This window comes from Cnephaeus nilssonii, assembly GCF_951640355.1.
Source record: "Cnephaeus nilssonii genome assembly, chromosome: 3".
NCBI lineage: Eukaryota > Metazoa > Chordata > Mammalia > Chiroptera > Vespertilionidae > Cnephaeus > Cnephaeus nilssonii.
In genome coordinates, this window is record NC_137074.1 from 53,000,945 (window position 1) to 53,023,782 (window position 22,838).

The 22,838-nt window shown below is 38.1% G+C and overlaps 1 protein-coding gene across 1 annotated transcript in view; it reads left to right on the plus strand.

Moving 5' to 3' along the window:
- Positions 1-22,431, plus strand: part of UBXN7 (UBX domain protein 7) — a 73,578-nt gene extending 51,147 nt beyond the window's left edge. Inside the window, exons 6-11 of the mRNA XM_079764406.1 lie at positions 5,508-5,654; positions 7,765-7,855; positions 8,950-9,077; positions 17,866-18,259; positions 18,389-18,468; positions 20,455-22,431. Coding sequence (XP_079620532.1) covers positions 5,508-5,654; positions 7,765-7,855; positions 8,950-9,077; positions 17,866-18,259; positions 18,389-18,468; positions 20,455-20,616 — 1,002 coding nt within the window. The 3' untranslated portion in view covers positions 20,617-22,431. The remainder of the gene's footprint in view (positions 1-5,507; positions 5,655-7,764; positions 7,856-8,949; positions 9,078-17,865; positions 18,260-18,388; positions 18,469-20,454) is intronic.
- Positions 22,432-22,838: the final 407 nt, after the last annotated feature.

Consider the following 22,838-nt stretch of genomic DNA (forward strand, 5'->3'; position numbering starts at 1 on the left):
GATTATATTTGTTGGGATAGATTTTACTGTATGTGAGAGAGACCAGGAAGAAAAAAAATAGTAGCTTAAACAAGATATAGAAGTCCAGGCTATTAGGATGGTTCTGCTCTGTGAAGTTATTAGCACAAGTTTTCTTTGTCTTTTTTTTCTATTTCCTAGGTCTTGCTTGCCTTTGTCTACATGATTCAAGGTGGCTTACCACCATGTTTGCTTTCTAGCCAGAATGAAGGAGGGAGGGGGCTGAGAAGGGTATACCTTTTTCCTTTAAAGGCACAACCTAGAAGTTGTATACATCACTTCTGCTCACATCCCATTGACCAGAACTTGGTAATATGCTTACACCTACTGCAAGGGACACTAGGAAATCCAGGTGCTTAGAAGAAAATGGATATCTGGTACCTATAAGCAGTTTCTGCCCCTGGGAGATAGTGCAAATTACACAAAGTCCTTGCCATAGAAGGTTTATAAAAAAGAGGGAGAAACAGACTATAAACAAATAAAAATCAAATGTATATACATATATGTAAAACATGTTTTTGTGTGTGTGTATGTATATACAGTATAGAGAGATAGGGTGTGCCTTTAGATTATAGTATGTAGTGGGAGAAAATAAACTACAATAGAATAAGAGACCCAGTCAGCGTGGCTCAGTGGTTGATCATCGACCTATGAACCAGGAGGTCACGGTTTGATTCCCAGTCAAGGCACATGCCCACGTTTCGGGCTGGATCCCCAGTGTGAGGTGTACAGGAGGGCCACTGATCAATGATTCTCTTTCATTATTGATGTTTCTATCTCTTTCTCCCTCACCCTTCCCCTCTGAAATCAATAAAAATATATTTTAAAAAATAAAATAGAATAAGGGAAAAAGAGGGTAATTTTTTGTTGTTTAGAGCCACTAAGATGCATGTATACTTAAGCAAAATTAAAAGCAGGGTTGATTTCATAGGTTTCACATATGTTTGTAATTGTGAGGAGAGAAGACTGTTTTAGATAGGAAGATCAAGGAAGATTCTGAAGGATGAGATTTGAGCAGAAACCTGAGTGAAGTGAAGGAATGTGGACCATAGGAACATCAGGGGGAACAGCAGATAGTTAGGCTGAAAGGAACTAGGGTATATTTCTGGTACAGCCAAGGAAATCAGTATAGCTGTAGCTGAGTGACCCACTTAGGATGAATGATCTTACCTAGGCAAGGGAACATGTAGCTTCCATGAACACAGGAACTTTGTTTTATTTGTCATTGTATTCAATGCCTAGAAGAGCTTTTGGCACATAATTGGCCCTCAATAAATCTTTCTTAAATGATTGAATGGCATAATCTGGAGTATATGGTACAGAAAGAATCAGAACAATTTCCATAATAGTCCTTATTTTCATTATAAATGCATATTTATTTGTTATCATTTAATTCACATGTACCTAGTTGTAATTACTAAGAATACTTTGTTAATTTTAAAAGTCCTGCTAGTAATGGGGGGATGAGGACACATATGTAATACCTTAATCAATGAAGAAATTAAAAAATAAAAAAAATAAAAGATTCATAATTGCCACACAAAAAAAGTCCTGCTAGTAAGTAAAAATATTTTAGCTAAAAATATAAAGAACCAATTCAGTAACAAAATATGTAAGATAAACTTTTAAAAAATAAACTGTATACATAGCTTATATTTAGTTTTATTCAAAGTTGGCAAATATAGCAAACCAGTGGGGGGGGGGGAATAAAATCACAATTTCCATTAAAAAGTACTGTGCATATCTACATTAATAAAAGAGAAACAAGCAAATTGACCGTACATCCGCTACACCCACAAGCCATGCCCACCAGCCAATCAGGAGCAAGTATGCAAATTAACCCAACCAAGATGGCTGCGACCACAGAGCGAGCAGGAGGCTTGGGTTGCCCTGATGATGGAGGAAGCCAAGCTTTCTGCCTGCCCTGGCCGGCCCTGGCCTCTGCTCAAGGCTACAAAGTTTCAGTTATAGAAGATAAATAAATCCCAGATACCAGGGCCTCCACTTGGGTCGCCGGGGGCGTGGCCAGCCTGCAAACCACCACAGGCCCCTCGCCCAGGCCGCCCCATGCCCCAAGGGAACCCCCACTGATCTGGGACACCCTTCAGGGCAAACCAGCCAGCCCCCACCCGTGCACCAGGCCTCTACCCTATCCAGTAAAAGAATGATATGCAAATTGACCATCACTCCAACACACAAGATGGCTGCCCCCATATGATCAAAGATGGCTGCCACAAGATGGCCAGCAGGGGAGGGCAGTTGGGAGGGATCAGGCCAGCAGGGGAGGGCAGTTGGGAGGGACCAGGCCCGCAAGGGAGGGCAGTTGGGGGCTATCAAGCCTGCAGGGGAGGGCAGTTAGGGGTGACCAGGCCAGCAGAGGAGGGAAGTTGGGGGTGACCGGGCCTGTAGGGAAGGGCAATTGGGGGGGGGGACCCAGGCCTGCAGGGGATAGCAGTTGGGGGAGACCAGGCCTGCAGGGGAGGGCAGTTAGGGGTGACCAGCCTTGCAGGGAAGGGCGTTAGGGGTGACCAGGCCTGCAGGGGAGGGCAGTTAGGGGCAAACAGGCTGGCAGGGAAACAGTTAGGCATCAGTTAGGCTGGCAGGGGAGTGATCAGGTTAGGGTGTGGTCAAGCTGGTGGGCAGAAGCGGTTAGGGGCAATCAGGAAGGCAGGAAGGCGAGCAGTTGGGAGCCAGCAGTCCTGGATTGTGAGAGGGATGTCCGACTGCCCGTTTAGGCCTGATTCTACCGGGATCGGGCCTAAACGGGCAGTCGGACATCCCTCGAGGGGTCCCAGATTGGAGAGGGTGCAGACTGGGCTGAGGGACACACCCCTGTGCACGAATTTCTGCACCGGGCCTCTAGTTTTAATATATTTTCTTCTTGATTTTATATCTATTATTATAAAATATCATTTCCTTTGTATTTTTTTAAAATATATTTTTATTGATTTCAGAGAGGAAGGGAGAGGGAGAGAAACATCAATGATGAGAGAGAATCACCGATCGGCTGCCTCCTGCACAACCCCCCACTGGGGATCATGCCCACAACCCTGACATGTGCCCTTGAATTGGACCTGGGACCCTTCAGTCCGCAGGCCGATGCTCTATCCACTGAGCCAAACCAGCTAGGGCTATTCTCTTTCTTTATCTTTCTTACTTTGCTGATCTGTCTGGGACTGGGAGAGATACTCTCACTGTTTCCTCCTTGTCACAGATAAGTCATATCACAAACATCTCTATTTGATGTAGCCACACTTGTCCTTGGGTCTTCATAAAATGGCTTTTGAATGTTGATTCTGAACAATCTAATAGATTCTAAGAGGGAAAGTTCATCATTTGTGTAAGACTCTCTTATATTCCCTCTAAACATTGTTGCTTTGCATAAAATTCATGTCTTTGGGCCTTTTCCTTCCAGCAGTAATTTAGTGTCTTATACTGATTGATATAAGGTTTCTCTCCAATGTATGCTTCATGAAGGCAGGGATTTTTGTGTTTTGGTAACTGCTCTAATTCCAGCATCTATAGCTATACCTGAAACATGATAGGTACTCAATAAGTTTATTTGTTGAATGACTGAATCTGAATTAAAGCATAAATGTGAATAAATGAATTTTTAAAAACAAAAGCAAATGACCATCATTTTTAAACTCTTGACTATTTTTTCTTCTCTGTGTTGTAGTTTTAGGCAGACTTATGTACATTTACCCTGTTATAGAAATGTGTGTTAAATTTTCCCCTCTCAAATACTTTTTCTTCAGTTAAGGTATATAAGTATACATTTATCACTCATTTATCAAATCTGTGTGCATGCTATAGGTAAGGAAGTAAGTTGAACACTATTACTTTATAGGAGTAAGGAATTATTTTATTATCCTATATAATAAAGAAGTAATATGCAAATTGACCATCACTCCAACACACAAGATGGCCGACCCATGTGGACACAAGATGGCCAGCAGGGGAGGGCAGTTGTGGGCGATCAGGCCTACACGGGAGGGCAGTTGGGGGCGACCAGGCCAGCAGGAGAGAGCAGTTACGGGCAACCAGGCCGGCAGGGGAGGGCAGTTAGGGGTGACCGGGCTGGCAGGGGAGGGTAGTTAGGGGCAACCAGGCCTGCAGGGGAGGGCAGCTGGGGGGGGGGGTACCAGGCCTGCAGGGGAGAGCAGTTGGGGGGCGACCAGGCCTGCAGGGGAGGGCAGTTGGGGGTGACCAGGCCTGCAGGGGAGGACAGTTCGGGGTGAACTGCATACCCTGGGCTATTAACTGCATACCCTGGTCTATGAACTGCCTTCCCCTGCAGGCCCGGTGGGATCGGGCCTAAGGGGGCAGTCGGACATCCCTCAAGGGGTCCCAGATTGGAGAGGGTGCAGGCTGGGCTAGGGACACACACACCGCCCCCCCCCCCCCCTGAAATTTGTGCACCAGGCCTCTAGTATTTATATATTTTAAAATAAGCTTTTGACTAGTTATATACAGCTTTCTGGCTCAATTCAGGGATTCCTTTTTGAACTTGAGTTTTCACCTGTGGAATCAACATTAAATATTAGAAAATGATTTTTTCTGGAGGATCCATATAAAAAAATAGGATAACAGTTATCTGTAAGACTGTGTAAACCTTCTTAAAGCAGAAGATAGTCTTACATTGTTCAACACCTCCAAAATGATGTATGTTTTTCAACTGTTATTAATCTGAGTTAATTGAAGATCTATGTCAGTCTGGTATGGGAAATAATATTGTTCCAAGACAAAATTACTCAAAACTATGGCTTTCATTTCATTGTTCCTATACAAAGGTTTAAGGAAGCATTTGCTCGCTCATTTGCTTTTCTGCCAATCTTTGTATTCAGCAACTTTTTAGGTTTTTATGGTGACAACGAACTATTAGGTAAAAAGTACACACTCATGATTAATATTTGTGCTATAAATTGGGGGGGTCTTTTAAAAATCATTCTGAAACATTCTTTGATCCTATAATCTCATTTTTTGAAATCTAGGAAAACAACCCTAAGAAAAAAACCCTTAGCAACTTTTACAGAAATATTTAAGGTGATCCTATAAAATAGTACATGCCTAATAGGGGTTGAAAGAGATAATGTGATAGAATTTTGTGACTTGACCTTAAGTTTGTATAATTTTTTTCAGATGTTTAAATGTACAATAAAAGTCCAGCCATTATGACAATAACAGTTTATTTAAATTTGAAAAATGCTTGAAAATAGACAGTATAATTATATATATCTATGCAAATTAATGTAAATTATATATATATATATATATATATATATATATATATATATATATACACACACACACACACACACACACACACACACACACACATACATATACCAAAAACTCTAGATGTTATACTTGAGGGGAAAAACTTAGTAGTATTTAAATGAAAAGATAACAGTTTCTGAACTCTGAAACATATCAGTTACCAAGGAGAAATTATTTCTAACAGGTGTTCTGTAACTTTACTCTTATAGGCCAAAGAGTGTGGGCAGATGCAGAATAAGTGGCTGATGATAAACATTCAAAATGTACAAGACTTTGCATGCCAGTGCCTCAACCGTGATGTATGGAGCAATGATGCTGTGAAGAATATTATCCGGGAACATTTCATTTTCTGGCAGGTGAGGAGAGTTAAGGTTTTAGTAGCATTTTACTTTTGTAGTATGGGATGTTGAGAAGGAGGAATTCAGTAATAAACTGTAAAAATTTTAATAACTGAGTTAAATGATGATCTATGTAAAGGTGTAAAACCACACATAATGGCTGAAATAGTAAGGACAAGTGAAAATTAGGGCAACAATGAAGAACTCTTGAGGGAAGGAAAGAAAGAACCAAGCTGCGTAACTATATAATATTCATATCTCAGATGACCTTAAATATCTTGATAGAGTGTTCAACCATACTATTCAGTTCTATATAATAAAACCCTAATATGCAAATCGACTGGTCGCTATGATGTGCACTGACCACCAGGGGCCAGATGCTCAATGGAGGAGCTGCCCCCTGGTGGTCAATGTGCTCCTACAGAGGGAGCGCTGCTCAGCCAGAAGCCGGGCTCATGGCTGGCGAGTGCAGCGCAGTGGTGGGAGGTAAGGAGCGAGGGGTCCCAGACTGTGAGAGCCCCCAGGGGGGTCGGGCCTAAGCCGGCAGCCAGACATCCCTCAGGGGTCCTGGACTGAGAGAGGGCGCAGGCCCGGCTGAGGGACACCCCTCCCCCACCCCCAATGCACGAATCTCGTGCACCGGGCCTCTAGTAGGAATATAATGTGAGCCACATATTTAATTAAAAATGCTCTAGTAGCCACATTTTAAAAGGTCAAAAGAAACAGGTGAAATTAATTTTAATGTTTTAAAATCAATATATCTAATATCAAACAAATATTAAAATCTTAATGAGATGTTTTGATTTTTGTGTATGTGTGAAGTTTCCAAGATGTGGTGTGTATATTTTATACATACAGAACTGCTCAGTTCAGACCAGCCACGTTTCAAGTACTTCAATAGCACATGTTGTAGTGGTTGTTATAATTGACAGTGTGAATGTAGAAGATCTTGAGTAATGGAAAAACATTTGACTAAGAATTGGATTTTAGCTTGAGTTTTATACTTTTTATTTATATTTCTTAGGCTTGTCGTTTAATCTTGCTGATTCTATTTTCTTATTATGTAAATTACCAAGCTAAGGTTAGATAATCTTGTTAATTTTTTATTTTTTTATTTTTTTATGAAAAATTTAGAAAATAAAAACATCTGAATGAACTTAATTTTTTCCTCTATAAGATATGCTGTTAATGTTATTTATTTTTAAAAAAATATATTTTATTGATTTTTTACAGAGAGGAAGGGAGAGGGTAGAGATTTAGAAACATCAATGCGAGAGAAACATCGATCAGCTGCCTCCTGCACACCCCCTACTGGGGATGTGCCGGCAACCAAGGTACATGCCCTTGACCGGAATCGAACCTGGAATCCTTCAGTCCACAGGCCGATGCTCTATCCAGTGAGCCAAACCGGTCAGGGCGCTGTTAATGTTATTAATTTATTCATTCATGTTTTACAGGTTCCCTAAATTCAATATTTTTTTGAATGGTAAACTTTTCTTCTGCAACTATTTTTTTTAATATGTTTATATTGATTTTTTTTTTTAATAGCAAGAGTGGAAGGGAGAGGGATAGAGAGAGAGAAACATCAATGAGAGAGGAGCATCATCGTTCAGCTGCCTCCTGCACACCCCATACTGGGGATAGAGCCCACAACCCGGCCATGTGCCCTGTCCAGGAATCGAATCAGTGATCTGTTGGTTCTGGGTCAATGCTCAATTGCTGAGCCACACCAGCTTGGCTCTTCCGCAGCTATTGATTGAGCATCTCTTTGACTAGCACTATGCTAGCCACTCAAGCTTATCATCTCAATATGTAGTGATTTATTAAGATGTATATGATAGAGTTTGGAATAATATAGGTGGACAGATAACTTGATCAGAAAGAGCAATATCTCTTCTGAACTGGAAAGAGAGGAAAAATGGATTGATATATAAGTTTTCACAGGGACTGAGGACAGGAAGTTGAGGTAGTTCACACCAGATTACTTTCATTTTTCTCTTTAATGTAGGAATGAATCCTAACATATACTAAAGGTGTATTTGGAGAATTAATTGTTGTTGGTATATGACAAGGATACAGTTGATACTTTTTTAGAGGTTGACTTTTCTTTATATCAATGATTTAACAGGTTTATCATGACAGTGAGGAAGGTCAGAGATACATACAGTTTTATAAGCTAGGGGATTTCCCCTATGTTTCCATCTTGGATCCACGGACAGGTAATATTTATTTTATATCAGTTTACAGCAATTGACCTATGACTTATTTTTCAGTTACCTAAATATTTGATCTTTAATACTTGACTGGATTCAGTTTCAGAATTCTTTGTAATAATTTAGATGAAGGGTTTTTATTCAGGTCCTTTAGAATTATTTAAACATCTATTGAAATATGTTAGGGAGTCTGTTTCTGACAATTTGGGGAGATGATAGTATTTTATATTTTTGCAGCTCTGTACTTTCTAAAACTAACTGCTTTACCTTGTCATATTTTAAGGGATCCCCTTGGGTTTTCTATTATTAAAATATTAAGATTGCTCAGGTACTGGTTGTAATCCCAGTGGAGAAATGGAGGGTAGAACTGGTTTTATTATTAATGAATTAAGTTTTATCAGGATTTTGCTTTGTTTGAATCTCTTCTTTCTAAATACCAATAAATGATATTAGCAGATAAAGAAGTTGCCAGATGGCTGGGAATCTTAGGTTGGCTATAATTGATGAATTCTTTGGGTTATGAAAACACTATGTAATTTAAACTGGTGAAGGGTGGATGAAAGGTTAACATGGTGGTACTTGGGCAGGCTAAATAGCCATTTCAGATGATGGATAAAGAAAAATTGAATTTATTTAAGAGGGGTGGGGGAAGGGATATCCAAAGGGAAGGGCTGCAAAGCACTGAGCCAAGGGGATATTGGGTTGATGATGTCTGTCCCAGGAGCTGGAGTTTCATCCTTATATGCAGTCAGTGGTGGGAAGCTCTTGTCACAGTGGGTCTGGGAGGCTGAGTTGGTGGGCTTGGAATGTGGATGTGCGATCAGGCGTTTTTAGGACAGTTTTAATTCCTTATATAGTCTGATTCCTGGTGTCCAGCAAATTTTCCTGATCTTTGTCCTCCTGTGGCGGGAAGCTTGGACAAGTTCTTGGTCTTTGTTCTCCTGTGGCCATTAAGGACTATATTGCCCTGAGTCCTAACAAGTGGGAATATGTGTTCCTAAAATTTTAATTATGCAAATGCCAAAAAAAATACTTAATGAGAATGTTGGTAAGATATGTTGATTTTATTATATTTATATATCCCGGTTTTTTATTTTTAGGCCAGAAGCTAGTAGAGTGGCACCAGTTAGACGTATCTTCTTTCTTGGACCAAGTGACGGGATTTCTTGGTGAACATGGGCAACTGGATGGACTTTCTAGCAGTCCCCCCAAAAAATGTGCCCGTTCAGTAAGTATGACTAAGATGTGATGATGAGCAATTAAATGTAATTGTATATAGATGTCTTGTGTAAAATGTTTGAGGTTAAGATCTTAAAGATAATTAATGTAAGTATTGGACAGTTAATTTGTGGCTGTACAACATCTTAAGATGCCCTTCTTATATTTTGATAATTTCCCACATGCGGATTCTGTCTTCTCAGTGAAATCATACGATTCATATTTTCAGTCTCCCTTGCAGTCATGTGACCTAAGACCTGGGTTTAGAAGTAAGCAATGTGAATATGTAGCAGTGAGGAGGGGAACTGATTTAGCAAGCCCCGGTGATAGAGGAAGGAATCCACTTCTTTCAAGGGCAGCATTGCCAGGTCTAAGCAGCAGTAAAAAAAAAAAAAAAAAGTATTTTTGCTAGAAAACTCTCATGGTATAGGTGGTCATTATTACTGGTTATATAGCTTTAGGGCCTGGCTCTCTAGCCCACCTTGAGATTACTTCTATACTTAATTTCTATAATATGCTATTATTAGGCAGACCTATTTGATAATTGGTCTAAATATTAATTGGAAATCATAGACCTACAAAGATATCAGAATTTCACATTGGTTGTAGGAGCTGTTAGGGTTTGATTGTCAGTAAGGATAAAATTAGTTTTCAAAGATAGGAGTTTAATAGTCCATATCATGCAGTGATGTAAGTTTCTTAACTAATCACATAGAATAAAGTACCCATTTAATGAAAGACTATATGGATACTTGCCAAGAGGTGGTATAGAACCCCCCTCCCCCCAATAACTCACACACAACAGAGCAGAACTAAAACATTGTTTCACTTTTATCTATAGACTATTTCTTTGTGTGTTTTTTTCATTGCTAAGAGTTTTACTTACCTATAATTCTTTTTTAAGGCATTAAAAAATCCAGAGTTTCTATAATTGTCCTAAGAGAGTTCCTTATCTTTTGCAGTCATAAGGCTGATATTGTAAAAAACCAGAGTTGCTGAATTTCAACATAAATTGAATTTACAACCTTACCAGCTCTCTTATAAAAATTAAGGGAATTAATGGAAAATAGTGGGACCATAAAAATTGGACAAATACATAGGGATGATTTGGGTTACTTAGTACCTCAGACTCTACTTACTATACTAAATTATCTGATTATTATAAATTTTGATCAACTGTGTGCAAGAGAAACATCAACAAATAACGGCTTAAACGAGGAAGATGACTACTTTTCTCAGCAAGAAGTCCAGAAGCAAGCAGTCTAGGGATTGACTTTGTATATGTCATCAAGGAACCAGGTTCTTCCTCTTTTTTTCTCCCCTCCATCCCTAGTGTTTATTGGCTTTTGTCCTCATGGTCAGTCAGATGCTATGCTCTTAGGTGCAAGCATGACAAGGAGAAATGGGGTGTTGACTCTGTTACAAAGGTAAACAGATAGCCACGGATAAGAGTTTTGCTTATTTTAACTGGGCACATTTTCTTGCACAAATATAACGGAGGCTCTGTTAATAAGGAAGCAGAGAAGACTGGATGAGAGATAGGAAACTAGCAGTGTTCATCATGGTGTTATTCTTTAAAATCAACTTACATGGTATATAGTGTTATCTGCAGTCTGTCCAAGCTGTTGCATGTCATGCGGGCACATCTGCTTGCTTTTCTGTGTGTGTGATGAATTAACCTTAAGTTTATCATATTAAAATTTTTATAGCCTTATAATTACTGTGCAATAAACCGAACACATTTAAAAATTAAAATTTGACAAATTTTGATATGAGTATCTTTTCATGTGCTTTTTTGCTATCTCTTTTGATGAAGTGTCAATTCAGGTCTCTGGCTTGTTTTTATTGGGTTGCATGCCATCTTACTGAATTGTAAGGGTTCTTTTTTTTTTTATCCTCACCCGAGGATATGTTTTTTACTAATTTTAGAGAGGGGAAGAGAGAGAGAAATATCGATCAGTTGCCTCCTGTATGCACCCCAACCAGGGATCGAACCTGTAATATAGGAATGTGCCCTGACCAGAAATTGAATCCACAACCTTTTGGTTTACGGCAGTGGTCGGCAAACTCATTAGTCAACAGAGCCAAATATCAACAGTACAATGATTGAAATTTCTTTTGAGAGCCAAATTTTTTAAACTTAAACTTCTTCTAACGCCACTTCTTCAAAATAGACTCGCCCAGGCCGTGGTATTTTGTGGAAGAGCCACACTCAAGGGGCCAAAGAGCTGCATGTGGCTCGCGAGCTGCAGTTTGCCGACCATGGATTTATGGGACAATGCTCCAACCAACTGAGCCACCTGGCCAGGTCTATAAGGGTTCTTTTTATAGTCTACATATGGAGTTTATAGATAATTTTCTCCCAGTGTGTTCCTTACTTATTCATTTCATAATAGTGTCTTTTGAAGAGCAAATTTTAAATTACTGATGAAATCCAATTTATCAACTTTTATATTCTTTGTTTTTTGTCTTATGTGATAAATCTTTTTTTATATTTTTAGCTCTTAAGTCAGTGATCCTCTTTGAATTAATTTTTGTATATGGTGTTAGGGTAGGTTCTAGTTAGGGTTTTTTGGTTGTTTGCACATGGCTATGCACTTGTTCCAGCATCATTTGTGGAAAGGTTATCCCTTCCCCATTGAATAGCCTTTGAACCCTTATCAAAAAATGATCATATACGTTGGGTTTATGGACTCTCTTCTTTCCTGTGATTGATACATCTTTCTTTATACCAGTATTTATACCAGTATTTCAGTCTTAATTACTGTAGCTTTATTAAGTCTTGAAATGTCATAGTTAAGTCCTCCACCTTTGTAGTTGTTTTGTTTTGTTCAGGTCTTTTGCATATAATCAGCTTGTCACTTTCTACAAAGAAAGGTACCAGGACTTTGATTGGAATTGCATTGCCTCTATGGATAATTTTGGAGAGAATTTACATCCTAACAATATTGAGTCCGCAGATCTGTGAACATGGCATATAGTATATCTCATTTATTTAAGCTTTGAATTTTTCTTAGCAATGTTTTATAGTTTTTATATAATGAGCTTGTAGCCTGCAATCTTGCTAAACTCACTAATTCTAATAGCTTTTTTGTTGATTTCCTTTGAATTTTCTATAGAAATAGTCATGTTGTCCACAAATAGACTTACTTTATATCTTCCTATTCAATCTCTTGCCTTTTATTTATTTTTTCTTAGTTAGGACTTCCAGCACAAAGTTAAAAGCAGGAAGATATTAGAGATCCTTATTTCTGGTGTTGGGGTGAAAGTATTGTCATTCACCATTAAATTTGATGCTAGCTCCCTAGCCAGTTTGGCTCAGTTGATAGAGAGCATTGGCTTGCAGACTGAAGGGTCCAGGTTTGATTCCAGTCAAGGGCACATACCTCAGTTGCAGCTCCTCCCGCCCTGGGCCCTGGTCTGGACACGTGCAGGAGGCAACCAATTGATATGTTTCTCTCACATCGATATTTCTCTCTGTCTTGCCCTCTCTCTTTCACTCTCTCCAAAAAAAAAAAATCAATGGAAATATATCCTCAGGTGAGGATTAAAAAAAATTGATACTAGCTATATGTTTCTTGTAGAGTGGAAACTTTTAAAAAATATATTTTTATTGATTTCAGAGAGAAAGGGAGAGGGAGAGAGAGAGAGAAACATCAATGATGAGAGAGAATCATGGATCGGCTGCCTCCCACTGAGGATTGAGCCAACACGGAATCAAACCTGGGACCCTGCAATCCACAGGCCGATGCTCTATCTACTGAGCCAGACCAGCGAGGGCTCTTAAAGATAGACTTTATCAGGTTGAGAAAGTTTCCTTCTAATCCTAGTTTGCTGAATTTTCATTATAAGGGGATTTTGTCATATGATTTGTCACATCTTTTGAGATGATCATACAGATTGCTATTTTTAGTGAATTCCATTGTTTGGGTTTTTAATGGTAATCCAACCTTCCATTACTGTGCTAAAACCCACCTGGTTATGATGCATTACTTTTTAATATATTTCTGTCAAGAATTTTTGTGTCTAGTTCACAAGAGATGTTGTTGGTAGTTTTTTGTATGATTGTTTTGTTTTTCTTGTAATATCTTTGTCTGGTTTTGATATCAAGTTAATGCTGGCCTTACAATGAATTGGGAAGTGTTTTCTCCCATTATGTTTCCTGGAAGTTTGTGTAAAATTTATGTTATTTCTTCCTTAATATTTGATGACATTCACCAGTAAAACTACCTGAGCCTAGAGTTTCTTTGTGGGAAGTTATAAACTAAATATTCAATTTAATTAATAGATATAGGACTGCTTAGATATCTATCTTTAATGAGTTTTATTAGGTTGTGTCTTTCTAAGGATTTGTCCATTTTACCGAAGGTGTCATATATATTGACTTAAATTTATTATATTTCCTTGTAATTCCTTTAATGACTACAGTGTCTATAGTGATGTGCCCTCTCTCAATCCTGTTATAGTAATTTGTGGCTTCTTTTTTCCCCTGACAATTTTATTATTTTAAAAGCTTTTGGTCTCGTTGAATTTTTCTTGTTTTCTAGGTCATTGATTGATTTCCGTCTTTTCTCTTTTTCCTTCTGTGTAGTTGGGTTTAATTTTATCTTCTTATTCTATGTGGGCACTTTTTAAAATTTTAATATGGAAACAGGGAACTAATTGAGACTACTTTTTTCTAATATAGGCAGTTAGTTCTATACTTTCTCTGTAAGTGCTTTAGCTCCATACCACAAGTTTTTTCTAGCTACAAGGGAAACTGGTAAATGGACATTTTTAGCTTGATAGGTTTTCTTTTATGCACATTATTAGGATTCTGTAAGTGAGGAATCAGGAGAATGGATATTGAGTAGGAAGCCAGCAGTTGCCAAGATGACAATCTTTTTTTTTTTTTTAATATATTTTATTGATTTTTTACAGAGAGGAAGGGAGAGAGATAGAGAGTTAGAAACATCGATGAAAGAGAATCATCTATCAGCTGCCTCCTGCACACCCCCTACTGGGGATGTGCCAGCAACCAAGGTACATGCCCTTGACCTTAATCGAACCTGGGACCTTTCAGTCCGCAGGCTGACGCTGTATCCACTGAGCCAAACCGGTTTCGGCCCAAGGTGACAATCTTTAAAATCAAGCTATGTGCTGTGCAATGTCATTGTTATAAAATTGAAGTCTACCTAAGTCATTGTAGGTCACATGGGCACATGTACTTACTCTTTTTTTTTAGGGGGGTGGGAGTGATAACTTAGCCTTAACTTTATTTTTTGCTATATTATTGGCAGATAGTGAAAGCCAAAATGAGATTTCTTTAGTTTTTTTGTTAACAGCCCATACTTTTTTTTTTTACCCTTTTATTGTGGAATTTTTTAAGGATATTCAAAACTATAAGGAATTTATTAAACTATGTATCCATTAACTAATTTCAGTAATTATCAACAAGTGGCCAGTCTTGTTTTATCTGTATCCTATCTTATTCACATTATTTTGCAGTAAATCTTAGAATTCATTGTTTCATTCCTTATACCTACTTTGGCATATATCTTTAAAAGACAAAGGCTTTTTTTTTTTAAGACCTTCAAGTAAAAGTTATATATATAGGGAGAGAAAGTTAGAAACATTGATGAGAGAGAAACATCAATCAGCTGCCTCCTGCACACCCCCTACTGGGGATGTGCCCGCAACCAAGGTACATGCCCTTGACCAGAATCGAACCTGGGACCCTTGAGTCCGCAGGCTGACGCTCTATCCACTGAGCCAAACTGGTTAGGGCAAAAGTTTTATATATTTTTAATTTATTGAATTTATTGGGGTGATATTGGTTACTAAAATTAGGTTTCAGGAATACAATTCTATAATACTGTGTGTTCACCACTCGAAGTCAAGTCTCCTTCCATCACCCTTTATCCTTCCTATACCCTCTTCTACCTTCCCCCACCTCCCTTTCCCTCTGGTAATCACCATACTGTTGTTGGTATCTATGAGATTTTTAGGTGTGGTTTTTTTTTTTTTCCTTAATTCCTTCACCTTTTTCACCCAGTCCCATGACTCAGTCTCCTCCCCTCTGACAGCTGTCAGCCTGTTCTCTATAGACAAAAGCTCTTTTTAAAAAAAATCACAAGCCCTCGCCGGTTTGATTCAGTGGATAGAGGGTTTTGATTCAGTGGATAGAGCGTCAGCCTGCGGACTGAAGGATTCCAATCAAGGGCACATGCCCAGGTTGTGGGCTCGATCCCCAGTAGGGGGTGTACAGAAGGCAACCGATCAATGATTCTCATTATTGATGTTTCTATCACTCTCTCCCTTCCTCTCTGAAATCAATAAAAATACATTTTAAAAAATCACAATACCATTAACACACACTTTAAAAATTAATAATTTTGACATCATGAGATATCCAGTGTTCAACTTTCGTTATCTCACAGATTTTATATTTTGTATAGCTTTGTTTGAGTTAGAATCTAAATAATTTCGACCCAAACAATGCTTTTTTTTGTTTGCTTGTTTAGTTTTTGTTTTATTATTTTAAAATTTTTAATATATTTAAAATTTTTTTAAATTATAGTTCACATTACATTGTTAGTGTCAGGTATACAACATACTGATTCAACGTTTATATACCTTATGAAATGATCACCACAATAAGTCTACTAACTGTCACCATACAAAGTTATTACAATATTATTGACTATATGCTCTATGCTATATATTACATACCTATGACTTAGTTTATCACTGGAACTTTGTACTTTTTTTTTAAAATATATTTTATTGATTTTTTTACAGAGAGGAAGGGAGAGGGATAGAGAGTTATAGACATCGATGAGAAAAATCAATCAGCTGCCCCCTGCGCACCCCCTACTGGGGATGTGCCCGCAACCAAGGTACATGCCCTTGACCGGAATCGAACCTGGGACCTTTCAGTTTGCAGGCCGACACTCTATCCACTGAGCCAATCTGGTTTCGGCGGAAGTTTGTACTTTTTAATCTTCTCTCTTTTTGCTCATCCTCTCACCCAATTCCCCTTTAGCAAACATCAGTTTGTTCTCTGTATTTATGAGTTTGTTTTGCTTGCTTTTATTTGTGTTTTAGATTCCACATAAAAGTGAAATCATATGCTATTTGTCTTTGACTTATTTCACTTAGCATAATACTGTCTAAGCCCATCACAAATGACAAGATTTTACTATTTTTTATTGCTGAGTAATATTCCATTGTGTGTATGTACCACATTATTTTCATCCATTCATTCTATTGATGGATACCCAGATTGCTTCCATATCTTGGTATTGTGAACAATGCTGCAGTTGGTGGGGTTTGGCTATCATTGTATATATTGCACATATCTTTTCTAATTAGTGTTTTCTATTTTCGTTGGATGAACACCCACAAGTGGAATTGCTGGGTCACATGGTAGTTCTATTTTTAATTTTTTTTAGAAATCGCCAGACTGTTTTGTAGTAGTCGCACTAGTTTATAATCCTACAAACAATGCACGGGAGGGTTCCCTTTCCTCCACATCCTTGCCAACACTTGTTCTTTATTATTGTCTTTTTTATAATAGCATTCTGACAGTTGTAAGGTAATAATCTTTGTGGTTTTGATTTACATTTCCCTAATGATTTAGTCTATTTGCCATCTGTATGTCTTCTTTGGAGAGATGTATGTCTGTTCAGGTCCTCTGCTCGTTTTTTATTGGATTATTTGTGTTTTTGATGTTGAGTTGTATGAGTTACTTATATATTTTGGATATTAACCCCTTATCCGATATATCAGGTCTTATATTTAAGTTTTTCATCCATTTTGAATTTATTCTTGTATATGGTATAAGAAAGTGGTCTAGTTTCATTTTCTTGCATATGGATATCCAGTATTCCCAGTATCATTTATTGAAGGGACTGTCTTTTCCCCCTTATATATTCTTGCCTCCTTTGTTGTAGATTAATTGACCATGTAAGCATGGGTTTATTTCTGGGCTCTCTGTGCTGTTCCCTTGTTCTGTGTGTCTGTTTTTATGCCAGCGCCATACTGTTTAAGTACGATAGCTTTGGAAAACAGTTTGAAATTGGGGAGTATGACACCATCAGTTTTTTTCTTCTTTGTCAAAATTGCTTTGGCAAACAACCCATATTTTGTGACTGAATAAGTTTAATGAAATCTGTGGCATTAGAACTTTACCAAAAGGAAAACTAGTAAATTTGCATTTCTCATCATCACAGTGAAAATCTTATTGTAATTAAGCTTGGGGAAATATAGTTGTTTTTCCCAATTTATTGTATGGTATTTTGTTTTGAATGTTAGAGATCTGTTAGTTTTGTTTTGTTTTTGTTTTTTTGCAAAACGATAATTACTGAGCTGTTTATTGATATTCTGTGTGGCAAAACAATGCTAATTGAAGAATATAATGGTGAACAAGGTAGACATGCTTCTTTATATAGTCATGTTAAAGACTAATTGTTTTGCTTTATATATAAAACCTTAATTCTTGTCTTTTTCTGGGCAGTCAGTATTCTGTTTTCTTAATTTTATTCATTTTGATGTAAAAAACTCCCCTATGCTTGCAACATCATTATGCCAGGTGGTATGACAGTTTTTATTTTTATTTTTAAACTATCCATTCCAACTTGGCTGTGTAAGACAAAGTGTTGCCTTCAACTAGCTGAAAATTTAGTAGAAGAGATACATTTAGTAGAAAATAATAATGGCAAACTATCATATTTCTTGTGCCTTGTCTGGCTTGACTATTTTTTGGTTTAACTGTTTTCTTTCTCTTTGCACCCGTGTTTTATGACTGCGTCTTGCAGGAGAGCCTTATAGATGCAAGTGAAGACAGCCAGCTAGAAGCTGCCATCAGAGCCTCCTTGCAAGAGACACATTTTGATTCATCACAGACAAAACAGGATAGCCGCTCGGATGAAGAATCTGAATCTGAACTCTTTTCTGGCAGTGAGGAATTTATATCCGTTTGTGGCTCTGATGAAGAAGAGGAGATAGAGAATCTTGCCAAGTCCAGAAAGTCTCCCCATAAAGATTTGGGGCATAGAAAAGAGGAAAACAGAAGGCTGCTAACTGAGCCCCCACCCAGAACTGAGCCTGGAACAACCACAAACCACCAAGGATTGTCAGTCATGGATTCAGAAATATTAGAGATGTCACCTGAAAAATCAGATGGAATAGTGGAGGGCATAGATGTAAATGGTGAGTTATGTTCTAGACCTACTTTACTTGAAACTTGAATATTACTGAAGGGATGTATATTTATATATATATTTGTTTAAATTAGTCTTCCATCTTAAACTCCTGTATTTTTTTTTTTTTTAACTCCAGGACCAAAGGCACAGCTGATGTTGCGGTATCCAGATGGAAAAAGGGAACAAATCACTCTTCCAGAGCAAGCTAAATTGCTAGTAAGTATATCTAATTTAAGCACTGGCTTAAAGGAGAGAAACTAATTAATTGGTATAATTGGCTTGTTCTTTGAAATAAGTGTTAGGTATTCAGTCTGACCTCTAAGGAAATTTAACAGTTAATCTGAATCCTAATTAGTATATTTCCTTCCTGAATTATCTTAGACAAGTCACATAGGGTCTGTTCCAGACAAGGCTGTTCTATTCCATGGCTGCATTTCATTTTCCAACTGGAAATTATTACCTGGAAAAAAGGAGTGAAGACTATAATGGGGCTTCTGGCTTTCTTGTAGCTAGACCTACAAAATAATTAAGAACCACGGCAGTTGTTTTTTTGTGTTTCTGTCCTGGGGCCTGTTCGGTATCTCCACTGTAATTCTCTGCTTCATACCATTCTTCTCTCTGTATACTGGTGGCTTTTGTTTACCTCTGAGTGCGTACATGGTCCACGACATAGTGATGCTGAGGGGCTTTTCCTCTAAAGTTCACATCTGATGGACCTTCCTCTGTCGTTTTTAACTCCTGGAAAAGAGAATGAGTCTGACTAGCTTTTTGAGTCCCTTGCATCTTTTTATCAGATACCTGTGAATGAATCCCCTTTGGGTCAGATATTTTTACCTGGCTGTTTTCTGTGGCGCGAGAGAGTGTGTGATTCTTGAAGACTGTGTGACTGGAATGCACGTCGGATCTGACTGCTGGTGCTGATACACAGACTGTTTACCAGGTCTCATATATGGAAGGGAATGTGAGATGAGAAAGTGGATGGAGCACTTTTTTGAGAAGCTTGGTTGTGAAGCTAGAGAGGAGTATGCAGTAATCACAGTGGGGGGGAATGATTGAAGGAGAGACTGAGCATGTTTAAAGTCTGATGGGAAGCATCTGTAGAGAGGGAGATGTAGATAATACCTATAAAAGCAGGGATGTTCAACCTGACCGGTTTGGCTCAGTGGATAGAGCATCGGCCTGCAGACTGAAAGGTCCCAGGTTCGATTCCGGTCAAGGGCATGTACCTTGGTTGCGGGCACATCCCCAGTAGGGGGTGCGCAGGGGGCAGCTGATTGATTTTTCTCATCGATGTCTATAACTCTCTATCCTTTTCCCTTCCTCTCTGTAAAAAAATCAATAATAATAATAAAAAAAGGCAGGGATGTTCAGTAGAGGCATGATTTCTGAGAAGGCAAGAAGAGATTTAGTACACAGGTGGCAAGATTGGCTATAGGTAGAATGAAAGACACATCTTTGCCAATAAAAAGATGGAAGGGAAAACTAATCAAATGTTTAAAACCTAGGACAATAATTTTATAAATAGATAGTGGGTTTGTTATTGAGGAACTAGTAATAACCCTGTATATTTCAGTATCACTTAATGTACGTTTATTATCTCTCCATCCAAAGTGTTATATTGGCCCTTAAACTTCATATTTTATCTAATATGATAAAACTGAATGTTAGTCTGGCCAGTGTGGTTCAGTGGTTGAGCATCAACTCATGAATCAGGAGGTCAGGGTTCGATTCCCAGTCAGGGCACATGCCTGGGTTGCAGGCTCAATCCCCAACAGGGAACATGCAGGAGGCAGCCAATCCATGTTGATGTTTCCCTCTCAGCGATGTTTCTGTTTCTCTCTCTCCTCTCTCTCTCTCTCTCTCAAATCAATAAAACATTTTTTTAAAAAGAATGTTATATTGCCTGGCTGGTTTGGCTCAGTGGTTGAGTGTTGACCCGAATACTAAGAGGTCGCCAGTTTGATTCCTGGTCAGGGCACATGCCTAGGTTTTGGGCTTGATCCCAGGTCAGGAACCTGTAGGAGGCAGCCAACCGATGTTTCTCTCTCATCAATGTTTCTATCTCTGTCTCCCTGTCTCTCTAAAACCAATGAAAACATATATAAAAATTATTATTTTTTAAATTAATGATATATATGTAATTCTTTAATATGCTCTTTCTATTTCCATCTAACAGTCTTGTCTTTCTTTTGTTTTTCATAGGCTTTGGTGAAGCATGTCCAGTCTAAAGGATATCCAAATGAACGTTTTGAACTTCTCACCAACTTCCCTCGAAGGAAACTCTCTCATCTGGACTATGACATTACATTACAAGAGGCAGGCCTTTGTCCTCAAGAGACTGTCTTTGTACAGGAAAGAAATTAACATCATGGCCTGACCTCTCTCAGCTTACCCCTTTTTTTCCCTTTTCCTGTGAGATACCATGTCACTGAGTATGCATTTTGGTTCATAGGACCATAGAGCCAAAGTTGGGCAAGCAAGTCACCTGCCTTCTCTTTTATTCCTTGCTCTCTCCTATAAGTCTTTTTCACTTCCTACCCCCTCTTTTCCCCTCTCCTCTCCTATTTTCGTCTTTTTCCTACTTTTCTTTCTTTCTTACCTAATCAGGTGACCAAATGGAAGTATAAGGATAACACCTCCTAGTACTGGCAGCAGGAAATGTGTGTTCCAATAAGTGGTCTCTTGCATGGCACTTTTTCGGGATCAAATGATAATGTTACTACTCCTCAGACTCCTTTGGTAAAGGAATGGCTAGATTCAGAATAAGAACAACCTCCCTTTTTTGTAAGCCCTGTTTTTAGTAGGGAAAAGAAATTCTCTAACATGTTTTGTTTTGTTGTTCATGTAAGAAATATCACAACAGAATATCCAGGCTTTTATTTACATGGAAAAAGTATCCCTTATAATTATTATTCATCTCATTTAAAAATCATTTTGAAGGATTCCCATCCTCCCAAGCTAGAATTATTTCCATGAGATGTGTTATTGGCAAAATGAGTGTTAAATGTTGGGTGAGTAGCATGGGTTGGCATTCAATAACTTAGCCTGAGACAACTTTCTTCATTACTACTATAAACTATATTGATCCTGCTAGTCCCAGAGTGGACCTTTAGTGAGCATATTGTGGTGACTGGGATAGGAAGGTGCTTGCTGTTTTTGCCAGTATGGCATATTAATTCCTTTGGCCCTTCCATTGTTTGGGTCCACAAGTGATCTATAGGAAGGCAGCTATTCAATAATCATGCAATACAGTGGCTTGTAGTTTAACCACTATGGTTATTGATTGTCCTATGTGCTTTAGGCATACTTATGTATATCCTGGGGGAAAAAGAAAAAGATGCAGCTGAGAGTAGCTAACCATGTTCCTTTGGTTAGAAATAGTGATTCATTTATTACCCCTGGTTGAACAGTCTCTAAAAGGCTCTGGTGACTAAATGAGCTTAAATCCTCATGCTTTTTCTTGCTAAAGGTCTCAAAATTGAAAGCCTAAGGGGAAAACCTTTAAATTAAATCCATAAGACAACATTTAGTAAGGGAGGTGGGGAAGATTGCCAGTAGTCTTCAGATATTGTGGGGTTTTTTTCTGCCTACAAAAGCCACATTCAAATTGTAGTTGGTGAAAGCTTTTTTCAGTATTGTTTAGAAGATGCCATCTTGAATCTCCATAACACTACTCAACTTACCAGCTTCATTATATGCTTAGTTCTTATTTTGAGCTTTAGTCTTCTGATGGGGTAGTGGTGATTCTGGTGGCAAAATCAGAACTTTTTAACTTGCTATAAAACCATAATATAAAATGGACCTTATTTAATCAGTTGGGGATTTAGATTGATTGATCCTTCTACTTGAGGAACATAAATTGCTATTGCTCAGAGACCTTTAAGTTCCCATCTATTTTAAGATCATTCACTTGGTAACTAGGGGATTTTAAAAAAACATGCTTATGTGTTGCTAGTACTTAATTAGAGAATATGATTTCTAACGGTTGAATTTCGAGGGACCCACCCTAAAGAACGAGTAATGTTTCTCCTCAAGGAAATCATGGAAAATTCTGTTTATTCTTCAGTGAGTCCTTTTGGATTAATGTTCTTACATTTTTTCTAAGTGTGTGTAAGTGCTTATGTATAAGTATATAATTGTATAAATATTTATAAATATATTTATATAATTACAATTTCATTTATATCTTGAGTCAAAGTTCTCTCTTTAGATTGGTGACTGAGTAATACCACTTGGTGTTTTTTCATAGGCTCTTGAGGCTAACTAGCAGCTTCTGAATTATTGAGGAATTATGGTTTTCATGTTAATTCCTTAATTGTATCTGAACTTGGGTAATAGACTTACTATCTAAGGAATAGAGCTGTATACTATCAAAGATGCATTAGAAGGTAAAAAGACTGTTGGTAGTAGACAAGGTCAAGAATCTAAAAATTCAGGGAGGTACAGGGTAAGAAGTGAGGGTACGCCCACTTTGGGTGCTATGATGGCACCTGTCTCCACTCAGCAGAGTCACAGCTAAAGCCCAAATCTGTCAAAAATGTGAAGTCAAGAACTTTCCCTGTAGGACTCTATTTTATTCTTTTACC